Here is a 27297-nt window from a genome sequence, read left to right on the forward strand (position 1 = left end):
ACTTTAAAAAAGGTACCAAGTAAGGAATACATGATGCATGGCACCGGTGGCTTGTTTGGCGAATTATTGCAATATATTCTGTGTGAAATGATATAAAAAAATACATTAAAATGGGGAATTTATGATCAAATTAAAAATCAAATAAAAGATTTATTTTATTTATTTTTATATCCCACCTCATTTATGTGATTGGATTCTTCACCGAACTAGTCATGTAATAATCTGACAGAAATACTACAAAACATACATATGCATGCTTCGAAAAGAACCGGTGGCTCCTATCCTCTCTGCAAAAATGGATGGAAAAATTTTATTCTCCCTTTTCCTCACCATTTCTGTGTCTTTTTCTGCTGCTCTTCAGTATCAGACCTTCGTCCTCACCTCCCTTCCTACACCTCAGGATCTATCATGGCTGATACAGAAAGACCACGAACTCGGAGTTGGTACTGATGGGGCTTCACCCGAATCTGATGATACTTTCTCGCTGAACTTACACCATGTCGATAATCTTTCACCCGCTTCCAATGATACAAAAGAATCCCTTTTCCAGCTCCGTCTCAGACGCGACGCCGTTAGAGTGAAAGCACTGGTCACGATTGCTGCGGCCAACGCCTCAAGAAAGCCGCCTTTGTCGCGTGATTTTAGCAGCTCGGTGATTTCTGGACTTGGACACGGAAGCGGCGAGTACTTCACTCGCCTCGGGATAGGTACTCCTGCCAAGTATGTTTACATGGTGCTCGACACTGGAAGTGACGTTGTTTGGATCCAGTGCTCCCCGTGCAAGAAATGCTACAGACAAGCCGACCCGGTTTTCGACCCGAAAAAGTCGACTTCCTTCTCGGGAGTCTCGTGTGGGTCTCCACTCTGCCGGCGGCTCGATAATCCTGGTTGCACTGCCAATCGGCAAAAATGTCTTTACCAAGTCTCGTATGGCGATGGTTCTTTCACCGTCGGGGAATTTTCAACAGAAACATTAACATTTCGGCGGACGAGGGTAAAAAATGTCGCCCTTGGCTGCGGACACGATAACGAAGGCCTTTTCGTCGGCGCCGCCGGTTTATTAGGCCTCGGCCGTGGTAAACTATCTTTTCCAACTCAAGCCGGCCGCCGATTCGGTGATAAATTTTCCTACTGTTTGGTGGACCGGTCATCTTCCTCGAAACCGTCGTATCTCATGTTCGGTGAATCCTCGTTCTCCAGAAAAGCCGTCTTTACTCCATTGATAACTAATCCGAAGCTTGACACTTTCTACTACATCGGCTTGAACGGAATCTCCGTCGGAGGGGTTCCAGTCCCCGTCATTGCATCGTCAACCTTCAACCTCGACCCGAGTGGCAATGGTGGAGTGATAGTGGACTCGGGCACGTCCGTGACCCGGTTGACCAGACCCGCCTACATTGCACTTAGGGATGCATTCCGTTCGGGGGCGTCGAACTTGAAGCGGGCTCCGGACTACTCCCTCTTCGACACCTGTTTCGATCTTTCAGGGAAGACGGTGGTAAAGGTTCCGACTTTGGTGTTCCATTTCACTGGCGCTGAAGTGTCTCTTCCGGCGTCGAATTACCTGATTCCGGTGGATAGCGAGGGGACATTTTGCTTCGCTTTCGCGGGTACCACGAGCGGGTTGTCCATTATTGGAAATATTCAGCAGCAGGGCTTCCGGGTTGTGTTCGATTTGGCGGGTAAACGGGTCGGGTTCGCTCCGGGTAGTTGTGTTTAGATTTCAGAACCAATGCTAAATATTACGACGTTGTCCTACTAATGATTAGGGTTTAAGGAAGAAGAACAAAAGAACGGTGACAGACTTAGTAGTTTTATTGTTGTAATACAAAACCAAATGATAAATTTGCAATCTAAGGAAGCTTTGTTTTCATTTTGTAGGTTTTAAGGATTGTTTCCATTTAAAAAAAAAAAAATAGATTATCAATTTGATTTGGATTTTGTGTTATGCAAAATGTAATTCAAATCCTTTTCGAACGAAATTTGAACTTCAAATCTATCATAATTTGTTCGATCAACATATATAAATTCATAAAATATGTTAATAAATACGAAAAAATATTTTTATTCAAAATATAAATCTAATCGATCCGTCTCACATATTTACTACTTGAAATCTCATCCAACCTATTATATGATGAAAGGGTGTTCAAATTTCATTGGGAATCATGACTCTGTGATATTATCTTAAGGGTACACAAAGACACACACACAAATACATATATAATATGTTATCCTGGTGGACTTGTCAGTTTACCATGCGCAAAATTCAAAATGCCATGCAGATTACACCCTGTCCATGTAATTTTAATACTAAACAATCATAATTTCTTTAAACAAAAACATCCGACCACTACTACATTTGTAAATGACGTGCTTATTACAAGTCTAAAAGACATTCCATGGCGCTATATACGCTGACTACAACAGGTCTGTAATATTTGATGATTATCTTTTAGAAAATTAACGTTTTATTGCATGGAATAATGTTAAACAAACCTTGCCGGTATTATTAGTTTACGCTAAACGAATCGATCGATAGAAATCACGCAACGGTTATATGTTAGAATTGGCTCTTCCTTTAACATGTAGAGGCCCATGATGAATCTGATTGAGAAGAAGGAGGTCCAACAAATACGTAGCCCAACCTCTTCCTTTTAGCCCACAACAAAGCGTCAATTTTACATTGATTAATTATTATTTATTTATTTTTTGGCTTTCTTATTGCGAGATATAGGATAACTACTTTTGACTACTGAGGTAGGGATGGCAAAGGTAGGTTCAAGTAATAATTCACATAATTCATTTCTATCCACGTTCATGCTATTCATCTTTATTTTTGTCGGTTATTCGAGTTTCATTCTTATCATCGTACTCGATCGTCAAATGATCAAATATTTATTTTTTACTTAAATATTCTATTACCACTCACAATTGCCTTTTTTTTTTTTTAAAATTTAAATTTAACTTTTTTTACTGAAGTTTTAAATATTTACTAAATTTTTAAGACAATGGTAAGAAAAATATTAAAGAAAAAAACTAGCAAACTAAACAATATAGAAAAATAATAAAATATTAAAAATAGTTTATTGTAATTTAATTGTATGTGTGAATTGAATAGGGGTAAGATGGTACTAGATATGGCCTATGGGTGTTCAGAAATCGAACTAAATCGAAACAAGCATTAAAATCAAGCCAAACCAAACCGCATAGTTTTGTCTGATTTTAAAAAAATCACTGCTTTAATTGGTTTTACAGTCAATCAAACTTAAAAATTGGTTTGGTTCAATTAGATGAAAAATAGATCAAACCATACTAATTGTATTAGTATGACAAGTTATGTAATAAAATTTTCTTAATTTAGTTTGATTTTCCTTTCATATAAAAATATTTTATTTGATATTTAGTTTGAAATCCATTATTACTAAGCTTTGTCACGGTCCAACTATTTGATAATTTAATTATCGCAGATTTTAGTTCAAACAAACATAATTACAAACTTAAAAGTTTATCTTTTGAGTAGCAGCTATCTTGTGAGACGATCTCACGAATCTTTATCTATATGTCAACTTACCGATATTCATAATAAAAAATAATACTTTTTAATGGATGACCCAAATAAGATATCTGTCTCACAAAATACCACCCGTGAGACCGTCTCACATAAATTTTTGTTTATCTTTTTTATAAGTTGCAAAAATTATATAACATGTAATGTATGGGTTTTACTTATAATCATTTAGTCCAGAATAAAATAAAATATTTACTCAATTTATATTAAGTTTTCAATTGATTTTTTTTTTTTTCTAAATTAGAATTCCCGTGCACTAATTCACTATGAAACTTAAAAATTATAATTATTCTTCCAAATCATACAGTTTTGGATTGGTTTTAAATTTTTTAAAAATATAATATATGATTTGATTCGAATTTTTATATGAAATCGAACCAGACCGTAGGTGAACTCCCTTACTATACCAGACCCACCTTTATCTCGGAACCCCCGGAGATCCACATTAAATATGGGTGTGGTCATTTTGGGTACTCTTAATCATTGAAACGAGCGGGACCCGGCTGCAGGAAGAGTGGCTGATTCCTCAATAACTTCGTGATTTAAAAGTCCAACTAACACTACATATTTAACATAAAACAGTAGGTCTTTTGTGAGACGATCTCACCATTTTTTATATATGAGACAGGTCAACCCTATAGATATTCACAATAAAAAGTAATACTCTTAGTATAAAATATAATATTTTTTCATAGATGATCCAAATAAGAGATCCGTCTCACAAAATACGATCCGTGAGATTATCTGACACAATTTTTTTGTCATACCAACATAAAACTGGGTTCCAAGCTTTATATCATATCATTCACACGTCATTATAATTGTGTATTAATTGCAACCAAATTAACATGGACAACAAACCCCCACCGACTCAGAATTCAAGATGGTTAGGTTCTGAAAATGAATACTCTCATTTATGATGTCCGATCCATAACAAAACATCGCCAATTAACCTTGTACCGAGCAAATGACTGTCACATATTTATTATCAAATTCAAAACATCCATATACATATATACCACCTTTATTATTATTATTTTTTGATAAAAAAATCATTGTTAAGATTAAGACTTCGACTCAACACTTTAAAAGTTAGCTCAAAAAACCGAGGCGAGACATCCAACAACCACCTTTGAGGACAACTAAGCTATTCATTAGCAGCATCTTCCCAACATATACATCTTCTAGTTATTTTCCTTTTTGTTCACTTCCATAATAAGCAGATCTCAGACTTCATCATTGGAAAACCTACTCCAAAACAATATATAGATATGGTGCAATATCCCAATTAAGAGCTTTTTTCAAGAATGGATTCAAACGATATTGAATGCCTATCCAATACTGAAGCTCATACAAATGAAGATGAAATCTCTCCCTCTTCTCCAAAACCATCTCATGGTAAAAATCCAGAAGTCACAAATGTCCAAGAACTTCTTGAATGCCCTGTCTGTACCAGCTCTATGTACCCCCCCATCCACCAGGTTTGTCTCTCTCCCTCTCTCTCTCTCTCTCTTTAGTTATAGCTTGGTTTGATAGTTTTCAAGATTTAACAGTTTCTGGCTAGCTAGCTATTTTGGGCAAAAGTATTGATTAAAAAAAGCTTCCTTTTAACAGCCAAAAACTATATATAGCTTCAAAGTAAATTATATTTTAAAACCAAGAATAATTATCATGCTAGAGTTTCCAACATTGATCCATTACAGTAGCTAGCAATCAAGCTTCTAGAGAATATGAAAAGATGTAATACTTCAATTATTTATTACACTATTTGTAAAGAGATTTAGGGTTACAAGAAATGGATATGGAAGCACAATCGATGTGTTATATTTGAGTAAGTTATGGTGATAATATCTCATCGATTTTTGAGTTAATGACCGTAAAAGTTTGAATAATCTGTTTGTAATACATACCTAAAAGTTTTCCATGAATCTTATTCCGCATTATCCAGACAACCATCATGGATGAAACTGATATAATATAGTACAATTTGTCGTCGCAAAAGGAAATTTGAGGAGTCAAAATAAGACAAATTCATGTCTTTTATGGCGTCCTCGTCTGAAAGGAATTATTGGGTGGAATATTTTGTGACGACAAATTGTAGATGATTGGAAGAATGAAGAAAGAGGGATAATAAAAGGTCATGATTAAATTTGACTCGAGGTCTCGGGTTCGAGACTTAATTATAATTAACCCTAACTTTAAAGAGATGATTGGGTTATGGATACTGAGGAAGAAATATGTATTCGAATTTGTATTGAAAAAATGGACTTTTCAATGATTTTTTTTGACTTTTGGCCTTGTTGGAGAAGAAAGGTAAGAAAAGAGAATTATTTTAAGAATATGGAGGTCAGTTTAATCCATTTTTTCGAATAAATATGTTATAACCGAATGAAATATATATTATGTAAATCTTATATTCGAAAAACCTGTTGTGAAAAAGTAAAAATTTATGGTAAAAAGTAAAAATCTCAAACTCTCAAAATTTACCAAACTACACTCTTTATAATATTTTTCTCTCTACTCAATTGTGATTTTCTTCACAAATGAGATATCTATTTATAGAGTTTCTTTACACATAATCCAAAAATAAAATTCATCATCACCTACATCATCACACACTAATTTTCAATATTTACAACTCTTATTTTCAACATTCAAATATTCAACACACACATTTTAAATTATTTTTCAACACTCCTCCGTGTGATGATGATCATGATACGATGATGTCTTCATTACGTGTTTTTGTACTGCCTCGTTAAAAACCTTACTAGGAAAAACCTATTGGGATAAAAACCATAGTAATGAAAAAAAGTGCAGTCACGTAAACTCCCCCTCATGTTGACACGAACAATTCTTTACAAATTTCGTAGATTGCGCATCCCAATATTATATATGTGCTTTCTGAATATTAACGTAGGAAGTGCCTTTGTGAAGAGATCTGATGAGTTTTCACTTGATTGAATGTGACGAACATCAATACATTTATTCTTCTCAAGCTCCTTGGTGAATGCGAAGAACTTAGGAGGAATATGTTTAGTTCTGTCGCTTTTTATGTATCCTTATTTCATTTGAGCAACACATGCAGCATTATCTTCATATAGTATCACAGGCTTCTCATCGAATGATAATCCGCATGAGATTTGGATATGTTGGGTAATTGATTTTAACCACACACATTCACGACTTGCTTCATGTAGTGCAATAATCTCGGCATGATTTGATGAAGTTGTTACGAGCGTTTGTTTCTGTGAACGCCAAGATATTGCAGTGCCTCCACGAGTAAATACATATCCAGTTTGGGAACGTGCCTTGTGTGGATCAGATAAATATCCAGCATCGGCATAACCAATTATACTTGGATTAGCATCTTTTGAATACAAAAGTCCCAAGTTTGTCGTTCCTCGTAGATAACGGAATATATGTTTAATTCCGTTCCAGTGTCTCTTTGTTGGATATGTGTTAAATCTTGCCAACAGATTCACGACAAAAGATATATCAGGCCTTGTACAATTTGTAAGGTACATAAGGGCACCGATGGAACTTAGATATGGTACTTCTGGACCTAGAATATCTTCATCATCTTCACATGGACGGAATAGATCCTTTTCTATGTTTAATGATCTAACAACCATTGGAGTACTTAAAGGATTTGTTTTATCCATATTAAAACGTTTAAGGATCTTTTCTGTATAATTTGTCTGGTGAACAAACATTCCACATTCTTTTTGTTCAATTTGTAAACCCAGACAATACTTGGTTTTTCCAAGATCCTTCATTTTAAATTCTTCCTTCAAGTATGACACAACTTCTTGAATTTCCTTATTCGTTCCAATGATATTTAAATCATCAACATATACAATAATAATTACGCATCCGGATGTTGTTTTCTTAATAAAAACACAAGGGCATATTGAATTATTTACGTATCCCTTTTTCATCAAGTGATCACTTAGTCGATTATACCACATTCGGCCTGATTGCTTTAACCCATATAATGATCTTTGTAATTTCACAGAATAACATTCCCTGGGTTTTGAACTTTGTGCTTCAGGCATCTTAAATCCTTCAGGTATTTTCATATATATATATTACTATCAAGTGATCCATATAAGTAAGCTGTAAGAACATCCATAAGACGCATTTCTAAATTTTCAGATACCGCCAAGCTAATCAAATACCGAAACGTAGTTGCATCCATCACAGGAGAATACGTTTCTTCATAATCAATTCCAGGCCTTTGAGAAAAACCTTGTGCAACAAGTCGAGCTTTATATCTTACTATTTCATTTTTCTCATTTCGCTTTCGAATAAAAACCCATTTGTATCCAACAGGTTTTACACCTTCAGGTGTAAGGACTATAGGTCCAAAAACATTACGTTTATTTAGCGAATCTAATTCAACATGGATGACATCTTTCCATTTTATCCAATCCTGCCGATTTTTACATTCACCAAAAGATTTTGGTTCATGATCTTCGTTATCATTTATGATGTCGATTGCCACATTATAAGAAAATATATCATCAATTTCATCTATATCTTTTCGGTTCCATATTTTTCCAGTATTAATGTAATTGATAGAGATTTCATGATTCTCGTCAGTTTGTAGTTCTGACAGAACATTTTCATCATCATGTGTTTCTTCAAGAACACCATTCTCTATTTTGTGATCATCATGTGTTTCTTCAGAAACATCATTCTTTATTTTGTGATCATCGTGTTTGTCTATGAATTTTCTTTTTCGAGGATTTTTATCCTTGGAACCGACTGGCCTTCCACGCTTCAGGCGTTTAATGACATCATGAGTATCTTCCATTTGTTTCTTTGGAATTTCAATTCGAGCAGGGGCATTTGCAGCATGTATATATGATTTAGTTACCCTTTTTGTGTCTGTAAATGCATATGGTATTTGATTTGCTATTCTTTGCAAGTGTACAATTTGTTGTACATCTTGTTCACATTGTTTGTTCTTGGATCCAGATGTAACAATGATGATACATACCATGTAATTTCTTTTTCGGTATGTTTCTGTTCTCCCCCTAACATTGGGAAGATTTCCTCATTAAAATGACAATCAGCAAAACGTGCTGTGAACACGTCGTCTGTCTGAGGTTCAAGATATCGAATGATTGATGGACTATCATAACCGATATAAATTCCAACCTTTCTTTGAGGTCCCATTTTCTTTCGTTGTGATGGTGCAATAGGCACATACACCATACATCCAAAAATTCTCATATGAGAAATGTCTGGTTCTTTACCAAATGCAAGCTGTAATGGGGAGTATTTATGATATGCACTTGGTCTGATGCGAATTAATGAAGCAGCATGTAAAATTGCATGTCCCCATATAGAAATAGGGAGCTTTGTTTTCATAATCATTGGTCTAGCAATCATTTGCAGACGTTTAATCAATGATTCAGCCAATCCATTCTGTGTATGTACATGAGCAACAGGATGCTCAACAATGATTCCCATAGACATACAATAATCATTGAAAGTATGGGAAGTAAATTCACCAGCATTATCAAGTATAATTTTCTTGATTGTATAATCGGGAAACTGATTCCTCAATTTTATTATTTGAGCAAGTAATCTTGCAAATGCAACATTTCGAGTTGACAATAAACATACATGTGACCATCTGCTGGAGGCATCAATCAATACCATAAAGTATCTGAATGGTCCACATGGTGGATGGATTGGTCCACAAATATCACACTGAATACGTTCAAGAAATTACATTGGTGATTCAGTTTGGATTTTGACTGGTGATGGTCTTATAACAAGTTTTCCAAGAGAACATGCTTTACATTGAATTTATTATTCTGAAAGATCTTCTGGTCTTTCAGTGGATGACCATGTGAATTTTCTATAATTCTTCGCATCATTGTTGAACCAGGATGTCCCAATCGATCATGCCAATTGGTTAATATCGAAGAATTATCAACTACCATGTTTGATTCAATGAGACTTATATGTGTATAATGCAATCCAGTAGGGAGCATTGGTAGTTTTTCAATCACATATTTCTTTCCTGATGTATATGTGATAAGACACATATATTTCTCATTCCCTTCATTCATTGTTTGAGTATCATACCCATGGGAATATATATCATTAAAACTCAACAAATTTCTTTTCGATTGTGGTGAATATAAAGCATCATTGATCAAAAATTTTGTACCATTAGGTAACGAAAATTGTGCTTTACCACATCCTTTAATCAAGTCTACAGGACCTGATATTGTATTCACCGTTATTTTTGTTGGTTTTAGTTCCAAGAAATATCTTTTATCTCGGAGGATAGTGTGCGTTGTACCACTATCGGGTATGCAAACTTCAGCTTTACTCATAGCATTTTCCATATTTGAACTTCAAAAAAATATGCAGTGAAATAAATTACTGGCAATATATATTTAACTATAACACATATCATAATTATACAATAAAACATTATTCTATGAATACATGAAAAATAAATTATTATACATTTATATTCTACCATTATATTGTTCATTTTCAGAGAAATCGTTGAGAAAATCTGCAGTATCAATATTGTTCATTTCTATCCCACCAACATATTGATCATTTCCAGAGAAATCATTCATAAAATCACCAGCATCAAAATGAGTTGAATCACTCAAACAGTCACTGCGTTCAGTGAAGTTGGTCTCCTTTTCTTTCCCCTTTAATGATTCTTTATAAAGTTTACAAAGGTGCTCAGGGGCTCGACAAACTTTGGACCAATGTCCTGGAGTACCACATCTGTAACAAGAACTTTCATATCTTTTTGAGTGATTCTCATTAACACTTGTATTCTCATGATGCCTTTTTAGTGGATGGTTTGGGACGCTCTTTTGAGATGAATTATAAAAATAACTATCTCTATTATTTTCAAAACCACGGCCGCGTCCACGACCACGACCAATTCCATGTCCACGTCCACGACCTCGACCTCGTCTTTGAAATTGATTTTGGTTTCCAGGTTTAAATTCATTTTTACTTACAGCATTTGCTTCTGGAAATGCTGTTGATCCTGTGGGTCGGGACTGATGATTTCTCATTAATAGCTCGTTGTTCTTTTCCGCCACAAGAAGACAGGCGATGAGTTCAGAATATCTCGCAAATCCACGTACTCTATATTGTTGCTGTAGTGTAATATTTGATGCATGAAACATGGAAAATGTTTTTTCAAGCATCTCAGATTCTGTGACCTCATGTCCACAAAATTTTAATTGCGAGATTATTCTATACATCGCCGAATTGTAATCACTGACTTTTTTAAAGTCTTGGAATCTCAATGTATTCCATTCATCCCGGGCGGTCGGAAGTATAACTTCTCTTATATGTTCGAATCTTTCTTTTAATCCCTTCCACAAAGCCATGAGATTTTTTTCAGTCAGATATTCACATTTCAATCCATCTTCGAGATGTCGACGCAAAAATATCATGGCTCTTGCCTTTTCTTGTGACGTGCATATGCCATTTTCTTTAATGGTCTCGTTTAGACCCAATGACTCAAGATGCATTTCTACATATAGAGTCCATGGCATATAATTCTTTCCCGTGATGTCGAGCGCAACAAATTCGAGCTTTGTTAAATTTGACATGGTGGTACTAAAAAAATTACGATGCATTTTATTAGTTAATAAATATTGCAATACAAAGTAACGGATAAACAACAAGTACAAGTATTTGTAAAAATAAAGAAAACGCACGAGGAGGATATTCTCCGATAAATACAAGACTCGTGAGTATGATAACCAAAATAATTAAAAATATCCTGGAGAAAGCCATCTTCTTTTTTCTTCGAAAAATTTGATGATGAATAATTTTTAGAGAAGAAGAGAAAGTTGGAGTGATTGAATGTGTTTGTGAGATCATATTTATAGGGCAAAAACTAGCCGTTTTTTTTACTATTTATGACCGTTGGTGTACAAAAAAATAAAGGTATGTATTTGTATAATTTTATGGTAATAATATGGTATATATAATATTATACATGTTTAAATAATTATGTATATCATATCATAATATTATAATGACTGTCATAATTTATTTTGTTTAAAAACCTTATAGGCTTTTATACATGTCGTATCCCTTACAGGGAGTGTGAGATGTCGTCTTAACATCCTCCCAGGATTTATAACAAGTTTATGAAAAATTTATTTTTATTATTTCTAATAATAACATTATATTGTATATTAAATAAATACACAATAAATAAATAACAGTAAAATAAATATTATTACTTTTGTTACCTTTTTCTTCTGTTTGGAGCTTGGAAAAGTATGTAGGACTTTTAGAGCTTCGTGCTGATAACGTGTTGTGAAAAAGTAAAAATTTATGGTAAAAAGTAAAAATCTCAAACTCTCAAAATTTACCAAACTACACACTTTATAATATTTTTCTCTCTACTCAATTGTGATTTTTTTCACAAATGAGAGATCTATTTATAGAGCTTCTTTACACATAATCCAAAAATAAAATTCATCATCACCTACATCATCACACACTAATTTTCAATATTTACAACTCTTATTTTCAACATTCAAATATTCAATACACACATTTTAAATTATTTTTCAACAAAACCTATGTATATAAAAATCAGATTTTTATAAAATCGAGTGTGCGGTGCCTTCGTCGCGGATCCTAATATTGTTCGTTCCAAAGTGGTTTTTGTTCTTTATTCATTGCCATTCACCGATTTTGCTGTTTTTTCTCGTTAACATGCATTTACGACTTTAAATTCTATATGTTTTTAAAGATTGGGTCTAATGTGAGACCGTCTCACGGATCATAATCTGTGAGACGAGTCAACCCTACTCATATTCACAATAAAAAGTAATACTCTTAGCATAAAAAATAATAATTTTTCATGGATGACCCAAATAAGAGATCCGTCTCACAAATACGACTCGTGAGACCGTCTCACACAAGTTTTTGCCGTTTTTAAATATGTATCCCTATAAAAATTAATGATCTAATTTAAACCTTAATCATGTCATGTTAAAGGCAAAAACTTGTGTGACGCGGTCTTATGAGTCGTATTTGTGAGACGAATCTCTTATTTGGGTCACCCATGAAAAAATATTACTTCTTATGCTACGAGTATTACTTTATATTGTGAATATGAGTAGGGTTGACCCGTCTCACGAATTATGATCCTTGAGACGGTCTCATATGAGACTCACTCCATGTTAAATTCGAATAATAGTTCTTCATTCGAAGAATCAGTGAGCTAAAAAAGTCAATTTCGTATCGTTAAATTGCACAAGTTTATTATTGGGACTTGGGCCTAACTTTGGTCGATCAATCTCGAGTGCGCAAGAACAACCCCAAAAACTAGCTCAATGGGACTTAATCGAGTCGATGTAAGACATTTAAAATACTCCTCACACACATGAATGAACAACTGAAGCATGAAATTTTACAAATTATTATCGCGTGGCTCATATGGCAGTCCAACACATAATGGTGTGCATTTGTTCTAATATTATATTAAAATTGAAACTTGTATCTAACTCGACCTCAAAAGCTAGCTCTAGAGGAAATTGTCCAAGTCCATTTATACAATTCTCAAGGACTTAATCCAGTTGAACGTGAGATATTTAAATAATATATTTTCAAAAATAAGAATTATCAAAATAAGATTATGAAATAAAAAGGAAGGTGAAATATCTGATTGTTCATTACTAATGTACACTGAAAGGGAGTGCCTTTATATTTTGGACCACAAAGAATAGCTCCGCCCCATGCAGGTCGCGTGGTTTTGGAAAATAAATGCATCGAAAAATGTTTTGACATGGAGTTGATCATTACAGTGCCAGAACGGGCACACCCTTTGTTCTTCGTGTAAAGCAAAGGTTCACAACAAATGCCCAACTTGTAGACACGATCTTGGTGATATAAGATGCTTAGCACTTGAGAAAGTGGCCGAATCACTCGAACTTCCTTGCAAGCATTGCACCCTTGGATGCCCCGAGATCTTGCCTTTCTATAGTAAGTCGAAACACGAAGCCATATGTGACTTTCGGCCTTACGATCCCTTATGCCGGATCGAGATGCTCGGTCGTTGGGGATATTCAGTGTCTTGTTACTCACTTGAGAGATGATCATAAGGTCGACATGCACTCCGGTTGCACGTTTAACCATCGCTACGTCAAATCAAATCCTGAAGATGTAGAGAACGCCACATGGATGCTGACTGTGAGTGTTTAATTTCTTGGTTTCTACCACGCTCGTCAAAAAAGTGCATCAAACGTTGCATTTGCATTCTGAGCCTTTTCTTCATCCAGGTATTTCATTGCTTTGGTCGATATTTCTGCCTTCATTTCGAAGCTTTCCAAATCGGGACGGCTCCTGTTTACATGGCTTTTCTTCGGTTCATGGGAGACGAGACGGAGGGGAGGAACTACCGCTACTGTTTGGAGGTCGGAGGGAATGGTCGGAAGCTTATATGGGAGGGCACACCTCGCTGCATTAGAGACGGTCACAGAAAGGTTCGAGACTGTTACGACGGCCTCATTATACAACGAAACATTGCACTGTCTTTTTCCGGAGCGGACAAGAAAGAGCTTAGGCTTCGTGTAACTGGCAGAATATGGAAAGAACAAAGTAACCCAAATCAATCTTTGTAATTTTTAGTTTTGGTCCGTGAGAGTTTTGCAACCCGCTGACTGTGTATTTTACACATACATATATATATATATATATATATATATATATATTATTTATGACATAAAAACAAACTACCATGATTATTCGGTACGTACTGAGTACACCACGAACAATCGTAAACTCTTCTATATGCATGAATAAACCACAAACTACCATGTATTCTACATTCTTCGTCCATAATTTGATATCATGTGTGAGATGTATACTATTTTTGTATTATCTATTTATTCTATTATTTAGATAAAAATAAGTACAATGGAAGCTGCTATGTCAACAGCGGAATCCTAAAACAGTCCCATGCACGCGTGCTCTCAATCATGACCTCACACTTCACTCCACTCACAACTCGGTGAACGAACATCTTCAGCACGCGAACTTTGCCTTCCAACTTCATGCGAGTCTGTATCTCCATCGGCATCCCATCCGCAGCAAAGCCTTCCACGGGAACTCCTTTACTACCCTTCGCCGATACGCGAACTTTGCCTTCCAACTTCATGCGAGTCGGTATCTCCATCGGCGTCCCATCCGCGGCAAAGCCTTCCACGGGAACTCCGTTACCACCTTCGCCGATCGCCGCCTTCAACGGCGACGACAACGGATACTTCTGCAGATCAAACTTCGCCCAGATTTTCTGACTCCCGCTGCCACCGATTCTTCCAGCGGGGATGAAAATGATTCCCACAGGCTGGCCGGAGTACACGAAGCGGGGATGAAAATGATTCCCACAGTCTGGCCGGAGTACACGACCGTTTGAGATGGAGGTGTTCTGGAACTGAACGACGTTAACAGCGATTGCCGGTTGCTTGGGCTTGAATACGAAGAAGTATAGGCCACGGCGGCGCTGGCGAGGAGGAAGACGGTAGCGACTATGCATGAAGCTAGATTAGTACGGCCACCGCTGGATTTGGTATAGTGATTATGATTATGGCTAGATCTACGAAGATTTTGATTCTCGTTCATTTTCATTCCTTAGATTATATTCGATTAGACTGAAGACAGACAGGTGGGAAGAAAAGAGAGGTTTAGTGGGTTTTTGAATAAAGTAACGGTTTTTACTTTTATGATAAGACAAGGAAATAATTTTTTTTTTTAAAAAAAAAAACAGGGATGAACGAGAAGAAAATCAATTTATACTTACTGGTTACGGAAAAACCCATATATATTTTTTTTCAGACAAAAACAAACCTAAAATTCAACAATTTCATTGTGACATCATTGTATTCTCGCACAATGTAGAACAGGACAAAATGACTCCTTTACACTCAGAAAGAAAAAACAAATGAGAATCAGAATTTGACAAAGCTATACAAGTCATTTCCAGTTAATGCTGAACAAATTGAAAAAAAAAAACGATCAGATAGAAATTATCTTTGCGACTCAGACGATTTAAACTACGATCATTCACAACCAACAGTATGTGCATACGTAGATATCATTCACATCTATGTACTGATTTTTAAGCATAACCTGAGAAATTAGACCATCTCCTCAAGACGGCTATCCATAATAATGGACACCGAATCAAGGAATGCAGCTTCACTATAGCCTGGGATAACAGAGTCCCAAGCTTCTTGGATGATCTGCTCGATGATGGATTCTTTCCTCACCGTTTCTCTGCACATCATGCTTCCTATAGCAAATGGAGTAAGGCCTTTCTCCATGCCTTTCTTCAGAAGCATGGTTGATATGCGTAGTACGCGAGCACATTCAAGAGGCAACTCCCAACCATAGAATTTGAGCAAAGCGATGTCGTTTTCTGCATCCATTGAGCGTATGTACTCTAGGGTCTCAGCGCTGAAAGGCTGGCGAGCTTGGGGCCAGTACAACCAGTCAAATGTGCAATCTTCAAACTAAAAGGACGGGAAGAACCATAACGGTTGGAAAGTGAGATTATATTGGATAAAGCTGGAAGACTCTCACTTAATAACTAGTATCTTTTAACATACACTGATTACCATATATATCAAAATGAAAGATATTTATGGCTATATGATGTGCAAGAATTATTTGACCTAGTAGATATTCATGAGGAATTCTTGACAAATATATCTAGCGATTCAAAAGTTATGCCAGAGATATAGAGATATTGGCACACCGAAACAGTGAGAGGTGCGGGTGGGGGTACTGAGCCAGAGATGGTACCATATTTCATATTCTCGCAAATGTATCATCTGGACCTCTGAAATATTTCTAGCAGAAAATAAATGTGGTCATTGCAAAATATTTTGTGTTTTCCATGATGCACAAGCATGGTTTATGGATATTGCAAGCAGCATAATCATATGAGCAAAGTAGATCCTAGATGAATAAAGTTTATTTTCCTTCATCATAAATTTCAGTTATAATAAGCATGCACCAAAGCTATCGAGTTGGCAAACTAAGTTTCAATAGGAAATTTACAGGTTATGGGGCGGGATAGTTTTGGTACTAGATGAGATTGCACACAAAAAGAGAGAGCAACATACAAATTTGCAACCTGTTAAAATGGTTAACTGAGAACAAACAAGAATGAAAAGCTAGATACAGAACTTACACTATATGGCAAGCAGTAGCCGTGATCAATTGGGATTAGCACAGTTTGGCCATCTTCACCTTTACTCACCAATATATTTCCAGCATGCCTATCTGCATTGGCCATCCTCATATCCAACACTGCAATCTTGTGCACCTCCTGAACTGGAAAGACGCTGGGCCCCATATCCTCACAACTTCCATTATTCTCCATGAACATTTGCAAGGATCCAGTCTTAACAGACACCCCATCTGGATGATTAAAAGCACTGTGAAGGCACCTTACATAAACAGTTAGAGGAACTCCGGCAAAGCCCCTAACTTCTCCAGTAAACGAGCGCCGGCCGCTCATCGGATGATCGAGTAAGTAGACAGCACACTCCCGGATCGCACCTTCTCCAACTCTGGTTCCTTTCTTCAACCCTTCGCCATCTTCTGACAGAGGAAGCCCACGAGGATTATTCTCAGCCATAGGCTCCTCATCAATTGGCTTGAAAACTGATAAATATTTAGTACCCGAAGGATCCGACATAAAGTATGTTCCTCCAGTACCTTCTGATGACCTAATTGGACATTTTCCACTATCCAGACCATTCATGGTACGATTTATCAAATCACTAATCTCAGGAGAAAGCTGGATCTTTGGGTTAACAATAACAGGCTCCAGTACTCTCTCCCTAACAGGGGTCTTGGTTGGAACATAAAGATTATGGTCATGCTTTGAATCAATCCCACACTTTCTCTCATTCACCTGTGGTGCAACAATGGACAGCTCAAAGTTCTTTCCCACCGGAGTAGCCCTAATTTTAGCTGACTTCCGGACAAGCAAATAAATCACAGCATCAGAATTATACTTACAGAGATCGTTTATCAGCGTCTGGTCCTCAATCAACTCGTCGTTAAGCAAGAAATCTTGATCCTCGACATGTTCAAAATTTCTTTTCTTGGATATCTGACGCTTAACATAAGCAACATCTCGGCTTTTCTCAACATGAAAAGTGAATTCTTTTCCACAACACGTCCTCACATTAATAACCTGGAGGTCAGACAGGCGTAGTACCAAATGCAGAATATTTCCATTGCTCACGCCATAATCCCGCATAAGGGAATTGCTCCGTGCCAATTCCCTACCTCGACAAACCAATTTTTGGTTCCTCGTAAATATCCCTTTACAATTTTGAATTCGAAGCTTCAGTGATTCAATGGAATCCGACTCCAGGACCCGCATTGGAACCATCGAGCCCGACATAGCAACGTAGATCAAAATAGATTCCAGACTAGGTTCAGGGGATTGAGGCGGCGAGAAAATCATATTATCCTCGCGAACCGGGATATTGGAAACCAATCCAGCCGAAGACATATTGGCACCCCCGAAAACTCAAATCCGAAACCCTAAAATACTAAATCGGACCCCGAAAAAACAAATTTCAACGAATTTTCACATGCGTGATATTCATCATCATTCACAGACCTGAATTAAACATAAAAAAACGATAAAGAACAAGGAATTCCCATATCTACGTTTCGAGGATTAAATGAAAATCCTAACGAGCTAAAGAATGGATTGATTGCGCGACTTACCAGAGAGCACGGACCGATGAAAAACGGCGCCCTCGGCTGAGGAGACAATGAAGGAAGAATTGAAATTGGGAGTGGGAGCAATTAAATTGCAAAATAAGGAGACTCACCAGTTTTGAATAGGTGGAAGGCAGAAGGAAAACGAATGATTCTTTGGGAGCTATTTTTTTGCAATGGAGGTTTGATTGGTTGGTTGGAGAAGGAGAAAGCTTACGCGGTTTTGGCGTAATAAGAAGTTATTAACGACTTTGACTCCTAGTTAACGCCGTTACACAAACGGGCTAGATCGCTATTGACTCTTAACACTATTTATGGGAAAATTAAAGAATATTGTGAAAGAAATATTTTTATGAAATGAGTTCATTCGATTATATTTAAAATAAAAAATAATATTTTGTGATTTAAAATAATGTTTGTTCTTTATACGGGCTCGTCCTAATATGGATCATTCTATTCATCAACTCCTTGATAATAAAAATGTCATAACTACTTCTAATTAGACCCTAGGACTATCTTATATTTTGTAGGTATCATTATCTCACTGATAGTTCCTACGAGAACCAATCGATTATAATTAGCATATATTTTAATGTCTATTCATCACATATTGATACATCAAGGGTAGTATATGGATTCGATAACCATGTAAATTATATTGAGCATTCATAGTGGCATCGCATGTGCAAATAGGAAATATCATTTTCCTAAAACACTTATCTTACTATGATCAAAGATTTCATGTACTATGAAGTCCACGGATCGCATAGGATATCAACGTCCGTAGGCAATCAATGAATATCCTATTACAATGCACTTTCCTATATGTGGTGTAACAATACACAATTTGGCCACTTGATGACCCTTCCAATAAACGAGCTAAAACATAATAATAGTATTTAGAGCTTCAATGTTGTTTTGGATCATAAGGAGTAATGGTTGTACGACAATAACCATGAACTTCTCCATTAAAAAATGGTATTCACTTGGAAAATTCGAGCAAAGGTAGTTCGATGAACTCATCTTATGAGCATACAGCTGTATGATGGAACATCTATATATCATATCAATAAAACTTGGTCGTTAGCATCACAGATGTTAGTCTCGAACTCGAATGACATTTATACTCCTTTTAAGCAGCCCAGCCCAACCGACTGTGAATATTTGTAGAATATACAGTATTTAAATATATGTTTCATGACAGTCATCATTTATATAATCTCATATTTTATATACTATAGTATATTAAAGATTTTTATCTTTGCTGCTTTCATGGCTAATCAACTAAAATTTTCTGCCAAAAGAATGCAAATTATGTCAAAATAAATATAGTTTTTACAAAAAGTTAACGAAAGCCCTTAGTAAAAAATAAGCATATGTAAAAATTCACAGGAGTGTCTAAATATTATATTTATTAATGAAAAATATTACTAATTAAATTTAATATAAAAAATGTCACACTTGACTATGGATAGTGACTCATCTCATTTCACTTTGCCTATAAAAGGACCTTTGTGATGCATTTTATCACTAAAAATCCTCTGAAATTCTTGGCTTGAGAGGATATTTTGAATAAAATTAAGTAGTGAGCAAAAATAGTGAAAAATAATGAGGAAATAAGAAAAAATAGCAAACCATCTCCAAAAATTCCGAAAAACTACACAACACTTTTTTTCCACCTAGAAACACTTTGAAGAAGAAGGTGTGTCAAGATCATCAAGAAAAATTTCAAAAATCGATTGAAACACTGAAGAACATTGCAGTAAATTTTCCAGAGAACAACAATCCAGGAATTATCTTGGCTTCGGATTGAAATCAAGACGAAAAGTAAGCTACCGGGGTGGGGTTTTCTCTACCATGAGGATTTCTACCATAGGTTTCTTCCGTGAGGTTTTTCATATCGGTTTCTTCAATAATAAAGTTTAGTATTTGGCCTGGAATTTACAGTAAATTCATAATTTAAACGTTCAGCTTGATTTACCCATTTGATTGTCTAAGGTACTTGATTCTTGGTTAAATAATGATATATGATTGTACACAAATGACTGAATGGAGTCGGGACAATGGTCATTGTACCAAATTTCTAGTCCACTGGAAAATGTGGTTTAGACCCTGAAAGTGAGACCAATGAACAACGGTTCCAAATTCTAGCATATGGTTTATTTAAACAACGTGACTTCGGTTCGAAAATATGAGTTCAACTTGGCTCATAAATGATATATTGTACGGATCCTACTTGAGTACGTATGGAAAGTGTTATACCGAATGTTGGTGGAAGCAACCTCTTTTGCCTATAATATTCATTTCAGAGTCACTCACAGTCACTGCATTTCACTTGACATAATATTTTCCTAACGATATGTTATTATTAATATATGTCATACAATATTGAATTAGTTTACTGATTTTGATTTGTTAACTACATATAAGCCAAATTTATTCTCTCATTAAGTCCACAATGAATTGACCTTTATTTTCTTTCTGTTTATTGCAAAATTTCTGTCCTAGGATTTCAGGACTCCAAATATGATAGAAATTGGGAAAAATGGAAACGTTGACTTAGTAAGACCGTGACTCTTCCGTTGAATTCATATTTTTATTATCTTTTATAAATTAAAAGATTGTATATCCTTCTGCTACCGCAAGTTGAATATTATGATTTTATTGCAAGCTGGGGCCCGCATGTGTTATCAGAGTCCCCCAGGTTTATCCTGACATAAATTTGGGTAGGGTGAAAAAATAAATAAAAAATCCAGAAAATTTTATGTTTTTGGGATTTTGATGGCTACGACTTATAGTGAAAGCCTATGATATATACCGTTATGTCTAGACCTTCTGGTTAATAACTAATAAAATAGGATAAATTGTCAGCCTTACTTTGACCCAAAAAATGTGAATTATGTGATCAACAAGTTTTGATTAAAAAACGTTGGTAGTACGGTACGAAATTCCTTCTAAATTGATATTGATTACAAATCCTTTGTTTAAAAGGAAAACGATTTGAGTTTCATTTCCTAGGATGTTGTCGTCAAGAAATAGTTCACAAGCTAGAATTCAATATGAACATCATCGCTCCTAAGAAATGGGAAACCAAGGAAATAAACACTATATACCACACCAAGAGCAAAATCCAAGAAATATGTTTGACGTATTTCAGCAGTTTATGCGATTCTATCAACCACCACCAGCAAAAAACTTTGGCGGAGATAATCGAGGTCTTCAAAGATTTTGAAGAAACATGTGATCGAAACCCTGGAAAGATTCACTCACCCAAGTTTTATGGCATCCCTTACGCTCAACAAGCTGAAGACTCAGAAGAACGTAAGGTAAAGTTTGTGGCACATCAATTCGAGGGGGAAACACATGACTGGTGGAGAGTTGTTGATCACCATTGGAATAAGAGCAACATTCCCAACATATGGACTAACTATTTTTTCAGGAGTTTGAGGCAAAACACATCACCCAGATACTCAAAAAACGAGAACTCGAGTTCATGGAATTAGTTCAAGGTTCTTTAACTGCGGCACAATGCGAAGCAGAATTTCACTATTTGATTCACTATGCTCTTCATTACCTGGAAGATGAGGCAAGAAAGACTAGGAAATTTGTCAAAGGCCTCAACCTTGACATTCGTTGGGCAACCTTATCTGTCGAAGCCTCATATTATATTCTGTTGTCAATCAAGCACTGTAGGTAGAGACGAAGATCAAATTACTACCCAGGACATAAGAAGGCAAAAGAAACTACGGGATCCCCAACTCCATCGAAAACAATAGTCGGAAAAGAAGCAATGGAAAAGATACCCAACCCGAACTGTGTGAGGAATCCAAGAGCAAAAATTTTCAAGAATACCCAGACGTCAACTATAACGAGAAATGTGGATACCACGACAACCCAATCACGACAAAGAAAATGTTGGAAGAAACATGGGAAATGTGTGTTTTGTGGAAGTGACCAACATCATATTCAAGACTGCCCGAACAATTAAGAAGAACAAAGCACCACTCACACCCAAGACCAACATTCCAATTCGAGCATACGGACTCATTGGAAAGGAAGATGATATCAACCCCGTAGTCGAACAGTGATAAGAGAGACATTCAAGACGAACATAAATTCTGTCGAGCTTGTACAAACTAAGGAAGATACTCTTGCTCGATGAATAAAAATCTTATTAATTTCGATTCATAATATTATGAAAGAAAATAATGGGAAAGAACAGATCGAAAGACTAAGAGATTTCCCACAATGCAAAGAATATGGGGATCATATTCTTTTTAGAGGGATATTGTAACGCCCAAAATTTTGAAGTGTTTGTTCAAAATTTAATTAAAGGATTTGAATAAAAATGATAACAATACGTTAAGGCATAGTTTGGTACACATAATAGAATAAGGATAAGTTAAGGATAAATAAGATGTAGGATATTATATTTAATGTTTGGTATTATTTTAATAAGAGTGATTAAATTTATATATTAGATTGTAATGACAAAATTAATATTATCATAATAAATTTTGTGAGTCAAGTCAAATATCAATTTTTAAGGTTAATCGAGTCATACTGATAATTTTATCGTGATGTATAAAAATCATTTATATAATTATCTCGAGTTTATTTATATAACTATCATATTATATAATATAAAAAATAAATAAAAATATTTATTTGATTTTAATTTTATATTAAGGTCGAAAGGCAGAGCTTTTTACAAGAGGAAACTTTAAATATTTATAAAAATCATTTATATAATTATCTCGAGTTCAAAACACTATTATTTTGATAATATATAAAAATATTTGATAGGGTATAGGATTTTTATATATTGAGAGAAATTAAGTCATTTGTGGTATTTTTTATCATTAAATTAAAATTATCACATCTCATAAAAATGATATTTTATCTTTGTATAAAATTATTTATCACGGACCCATGATATTTTCATGAGTTTTCTAAAAAAGTACCAAACTTGGGATAATGAAGATTATTTATCAATCCCTCTCATATCCAGTGTACTAAACGGATCCCGATCCCCTGCTGTGCACAGCATCATGCTGTGCACAGCTTGACTTTTTTTTTTATTTGTTTTTTAATTTTTCTTTTTTCTTTTCTTTTTTTTTCCCTCTCTTTTCCTACTTTTTTTTCCCTCCATTTTTCTCTATTCCACAAACATTATTCACACACTTTTATATGAAAATAGTATAAACATTTGTTTTCATCTCGTCTTCTTTTTCTCGTTTTTCATCTCACTCAATTTTATTATTATTTTTTTTGCAGGAAATACTATAACATACAAGGTTCGATTTTTTCTTCTTTTAAATGTCTAATTTTTTTTCTAATTGTTTAGCTATCTATTTTTTTATTTGATTTTGTTGGTTTCTATTTTTATGTTGCTATTGATCTGAAATAAGCCAAAAATTTTATTGATACTTTCAGATTCTTGATGGATTATAATTCAAATATCGAATTCAAGCCTAAGATTGGTATGGAATTTGATAGTCTAGACGAGTCTTGGAAGTTTTGGGTTGAATATGGTGGGAAAACTGGATTTGGAGTTAGGAAGCATTATTTCAACAAGAACAAGAACACCGGATTTATAACTTCGTATAAATATGTTTGTTGCAAGGAGGGTGTTCGTAAAAATGACAAAAGAGAATCATCGACACTCAATCCTCGGCTTGAGACTCGAACAAATTGTAAAGTAAGAATGGGTGTCACATTTGTGGATAATAAATATAAAGTTAATGAGTTTATCGAAGAGCATAATCACTCACTCCATATTCAAGAAACAGTTCATATGTTGTCTTCCCAACGTAAAATTACAGAAGTTCAAGCCTATGAGATTGATTTGGCAGAGGATGTTGGGCTTAAACAAAAATCAAATTTTCAGTTGATGAGTAAGCATGCAGGGGGAATAGATGGTCTTGGTTATACAAGGTTGGATGCTAAAAATTATATTCGATCCAAAAGACAAAGAAGTATGGTATATGGGGAAGTTGGTTGTCTGATGCGATATTTTCAACAACAATTATCTAAAAATCCATCATTTTACCATGCTAATCAGATGGATGTGGAGGAACAGATAACAAATGTTTTTTGGGCTGATGCGAGAATGCTAATCGACTATGAGTATTTTGGTGATGTTGTGTCACTAGATACCACGTATTGTACGAACCGTGCATACCGACCACTTGCTATCTTCTCAGGTTTCAATCATCATAGAGGAGCAGTGATTTTTGGTGCAGCACTTTTGTATGATGAGACTGCTTCATCATTTAAATGGTTGTTCGAAACTTTTTTAGAGGCACACAAGCAAAAAAAGCCTCTCACTATCTTCACTGATCAGGATCAAGCTATGGCAAAGGCCTTACAGGAGGTGATGCCTGAGGTATTTCATGGATTGTGCACATGGCATTTGATGCAAAATGGTATCAAACACTTGGGAAACTTGATGAAAGATGGTTCTCATTTCTTAACTGATTTTAAGAGATGCATGTATGGCATTGACGATGAGACCCGATTCGAGGAGGCTTGGAGTGTTCTACTAGTACAATATAATATTCAAGAAAACACATGGCTGCAATTCACTTACAATATAAAGGAGAAATGGGCAGCTTGTTACTTGAACAAGGCTTTCACACTTGGTATGAGAAGCACACAACTCAGTGAAAGTGTCAATTCTGATGTCAAGAGTTGTATGAAACCCGACTTAGATATAATGCAATTTTTTAAGCACTTCGAACAGGTCTTGGAGGAAAAGCGGTACAATGAGCTAAGATGTGAATTTGAGACACGTCAAAAATTACCGAGATTAAAGCTAGAGAGTTCTCCTATGTTGCGTCAACTTTCTGAAATTTATACCCTCACTATCTTTCATCTATTTCAAGTAGAGTTTGTTTTGTTCGCAGCTGCTTACATAAAATATAAAAATGAAACTCAACCATTATTTGAATATGTTGTCGGGCGAATTGATAAAGAAGGAGAATGGAGGGTGACATTTAATCCTAGCACAAAGATGATTTCATGTAGTTGCCGAAAATTCGAGATGACTGGATTATTGTGTTGTCATGCTGTGAAAGTATATGATGTGCAGGACGTAAAAAAACTGCCAGAGCATTATATCTTGAATAGATGGACGAGAAAAGCTAGGAGTGGAGTGGTACACGATTGTATGGGCAATGAAGTCGAAGAAGATCCCAAACGAGAAAGTACAGAACGATATAGAAAACTTTGTATGATGCTCGTAAGACTGGCAACCGAAGCCTCCGTCCACCAATCAACTTTCTCTTTGGTGCATAATTCGGTATGTGATCTAACCAAGCAAGTCATGGAAATGCGTTTGACTGAAGTGAGCCAAGACAATAATAGTGGTGTCAGGACATCATCGATAGGACCTTCTATGATACAAGCAAAAGGATTCAAGAAAAGAAATGGTGTGAAAAAGTCAAGAAGGTTGAAGAGTTGGGTAGAACTTCAAGCAAAACGAAGAAAAACAAATTTGAGAGTCGAGGTAAATTAACTTATATTAATACTTTTTTGAAATAAAAATTATCTAGATTTCTTATTTTTACAATCATTGTAGGACATCGGAACACATGATGAATTACCCGTATCTTGTTCAGCACCTCCGGTACCTCATGCATGTCTTCAAACAACTGGAGGTCAATTCAATTTCACTGAATTATTAATGGTATGAACTTTAATGATATTTAGAAATTTTTTAATTGGTAAAAATTTTAAGCCAAAAAAATATTAATTCTTATATGGTAAAATTGATTTTATAATATTTATTCTTATTTAATGTAGGCACAATTTGATCATCCTCACCATTCTCTTGAAGCCATGGATTTCAATGGAGATATATCCAATAATGCTCTTGAGTAGTTTTTTATTTAAAGAATAGCCGATTAACATTGTTAGTTGATATTAAGTTTAAAAATGTATGAATTATTTATTTTTTATGGAAATGTGGTGTTGAATTTTAGTTTTTGATATTACATGATGGAAATGTTTTAAATTTTAATTTAAGCATTAACATGTTAATAGTTTTATATTGTTAAAAATTTTGTTCATTAGAAAAAAATTAATAATACTCATCAAATTCGAAAAAAAAGATACGATTTTTCACACGTAAAAATTTAATATAATAATTTTTAATTGCAAAATTATTAATTTAACATAAAAAAATTAAAATGTTTATATTATTTCATATAAAATTTTGTCCAATATTTGTGGAAGATGAAAAAAAAAAGGATGAAAATAGAAGGAAAACAATAGAGAATAAGAGAGGAAAAAAGAGAAAAGAAAAAAAAAAATTTAAAAACAAATAAAAAAAAAGTCAAGCTGTGCACAGCATGATGCTGTGCACAGCAGGGGATCCGGATCCGTACTAAACTATACCTAACTGGATAAAGAGTATTCAATAAAATATAAAGTAAAACTATTTAGGTTAATAAAATCAAAATAAATAAATAATTTAAAAATTAGTCTTTTAAAATATATATATAATATATTTGAGAAGAAAAATGATTCTAGAAATTATTATAAATTACATAAAAATTAATATAAATTACAAAAGAAAATTATAATATATTAAATACATAAAAATATATGCTAAATTAATAAATAAATAAGCACATGTAAAAATTCATAGAGTTTCTAAATATTATATTAATTAATGAAAAATATTTATTACTAATTAAATTTAATAGAAAAAATGTTGTCATCAAGATATGCCAACACTTGGCTATGGATAATGACTAATCTCATCTCATTTTGCCAATAAACGACCTCTTGTGATGCATTTTATCACACAAAACCCTATGAAATTTGTGGCTTGAAATGAAATTTTGAAGAAAATTGAGTAGTTAGCCAAAATAGTCATCTCCAAAAATTCCAAAAAACCTACACAATACTCCTTTTCCAACCAGAAACACTTTGAAAAAGAAGGT

The 27297-nt window shown here is 34.8% G+C and overlaps 3 protein-coding genes and 1 pseudogene across 6 annotated transcripts; 3 read left to right on the plus strand and 1 right to left on the minus strand.

Moving 5' to 3' along the window:
* Positions 1-214: 214 nt before the first annotated feature.
* On the plus strand, positions 215-1934 carry LOC140813070 (aspartyl protease family protein 2-like). Its single transcript, XM_073171486.1, has one exon. It carries the CDS (start codon positions 254-256, stop codon positions 1718-1720), a length of 1467 nt encoding a protein of 488 aa, XP_073027587.1. The 5' UTR covers positions 215-253; the 3' UTR covers positions 1721-1934.
* Positions 1935-4661: 2727 nt separating this feature from the next.
* On the plus strand, positions 4662-14337 carry LOC140813309 (E3 ubiquitin-protein ligase SINAT3-like; annotated as a pseudogene).
* A 1105-nt stretch (positions 14338-15442) lies between these two features.
* Positions 15443-18579, minus strand: LOC140813308 (phosphatidylinositol 4-kinase gamma 4-like). The gene is made up of 3 exons (XM_073171812.1): positions 18353-18579; positions 16794-18242; positions 15443-16110 (listed from the first exon to the last, which is right to left on the minus strand). The coding sequence occupies exons 2-3, from the start codon at positions 18129-18131 to the stop codon at positions 15736-15738; spliced, it is 1713 nt and encodes a 570-aa protein (XP_073027913.1). The 5' UTR covers positions 18132-18242; positions 18353-18579; the 3' UTR covers positions 15443-15735.
* A 5056-nt stretch (positions 18580-23635) lies between these two features.
* LOC140813271 (protein FAR1-RELATED SEQUENCE 5-like) lies at positions 23636-26311 on the plus strand. Of its 4 annotated transcripts, XR_012113871.1 has the most exons (4): positions 23636-25649; positions 25724-25856; positions 25929-26036; positions 26153-26266. XR_012113871.1 is itself a non-coding variant. In XM_073171763.1 (3 exons), the coding sequence occupies exons 1-3, from the start codon at positions 23790-23792 to the stop codon at positions 26228-26230; spliced, it is 2253 nt and encodes a 750-aa protein (XP_073027864.1). In that variant the 5' UTR covers positions 23636-23789; the 3' UTR covers positions 26231-26311. The 4 variants fall into 4 exon arrangements, 2 of the variants coding, with proteins under 2 accessions (XP_073027864.1, XP_073027865.1); XR_012113872.1 differs by lacking the exon at positions 26153-26266 and having other exon boundaries at positions 25738-25856; positions 25929-25947; XM_073171763.1 differs by having other exon boundaries at positions 23636-25856; positions 26153-26311.
* The last annotated feature ends 986 nt before the right edge of the window (positions 26312-27297 follow it).

The sequence above is a fragment of the Primulina eburnea genome, chromosome 14 (genome assembly GCF_022965805.1).
Source record: "Primulina eburnea isolate SZY01 chromosome 14, ASM2296580v1, whole genome shotgun sequence".
Classification (NCBI taxonomy): Eukaryota; Viridiplantae; Streptophyta; class Magnoliopsida; order Lamiales; family Gesneriaceae; genus Primulina; species Primulina eburnea.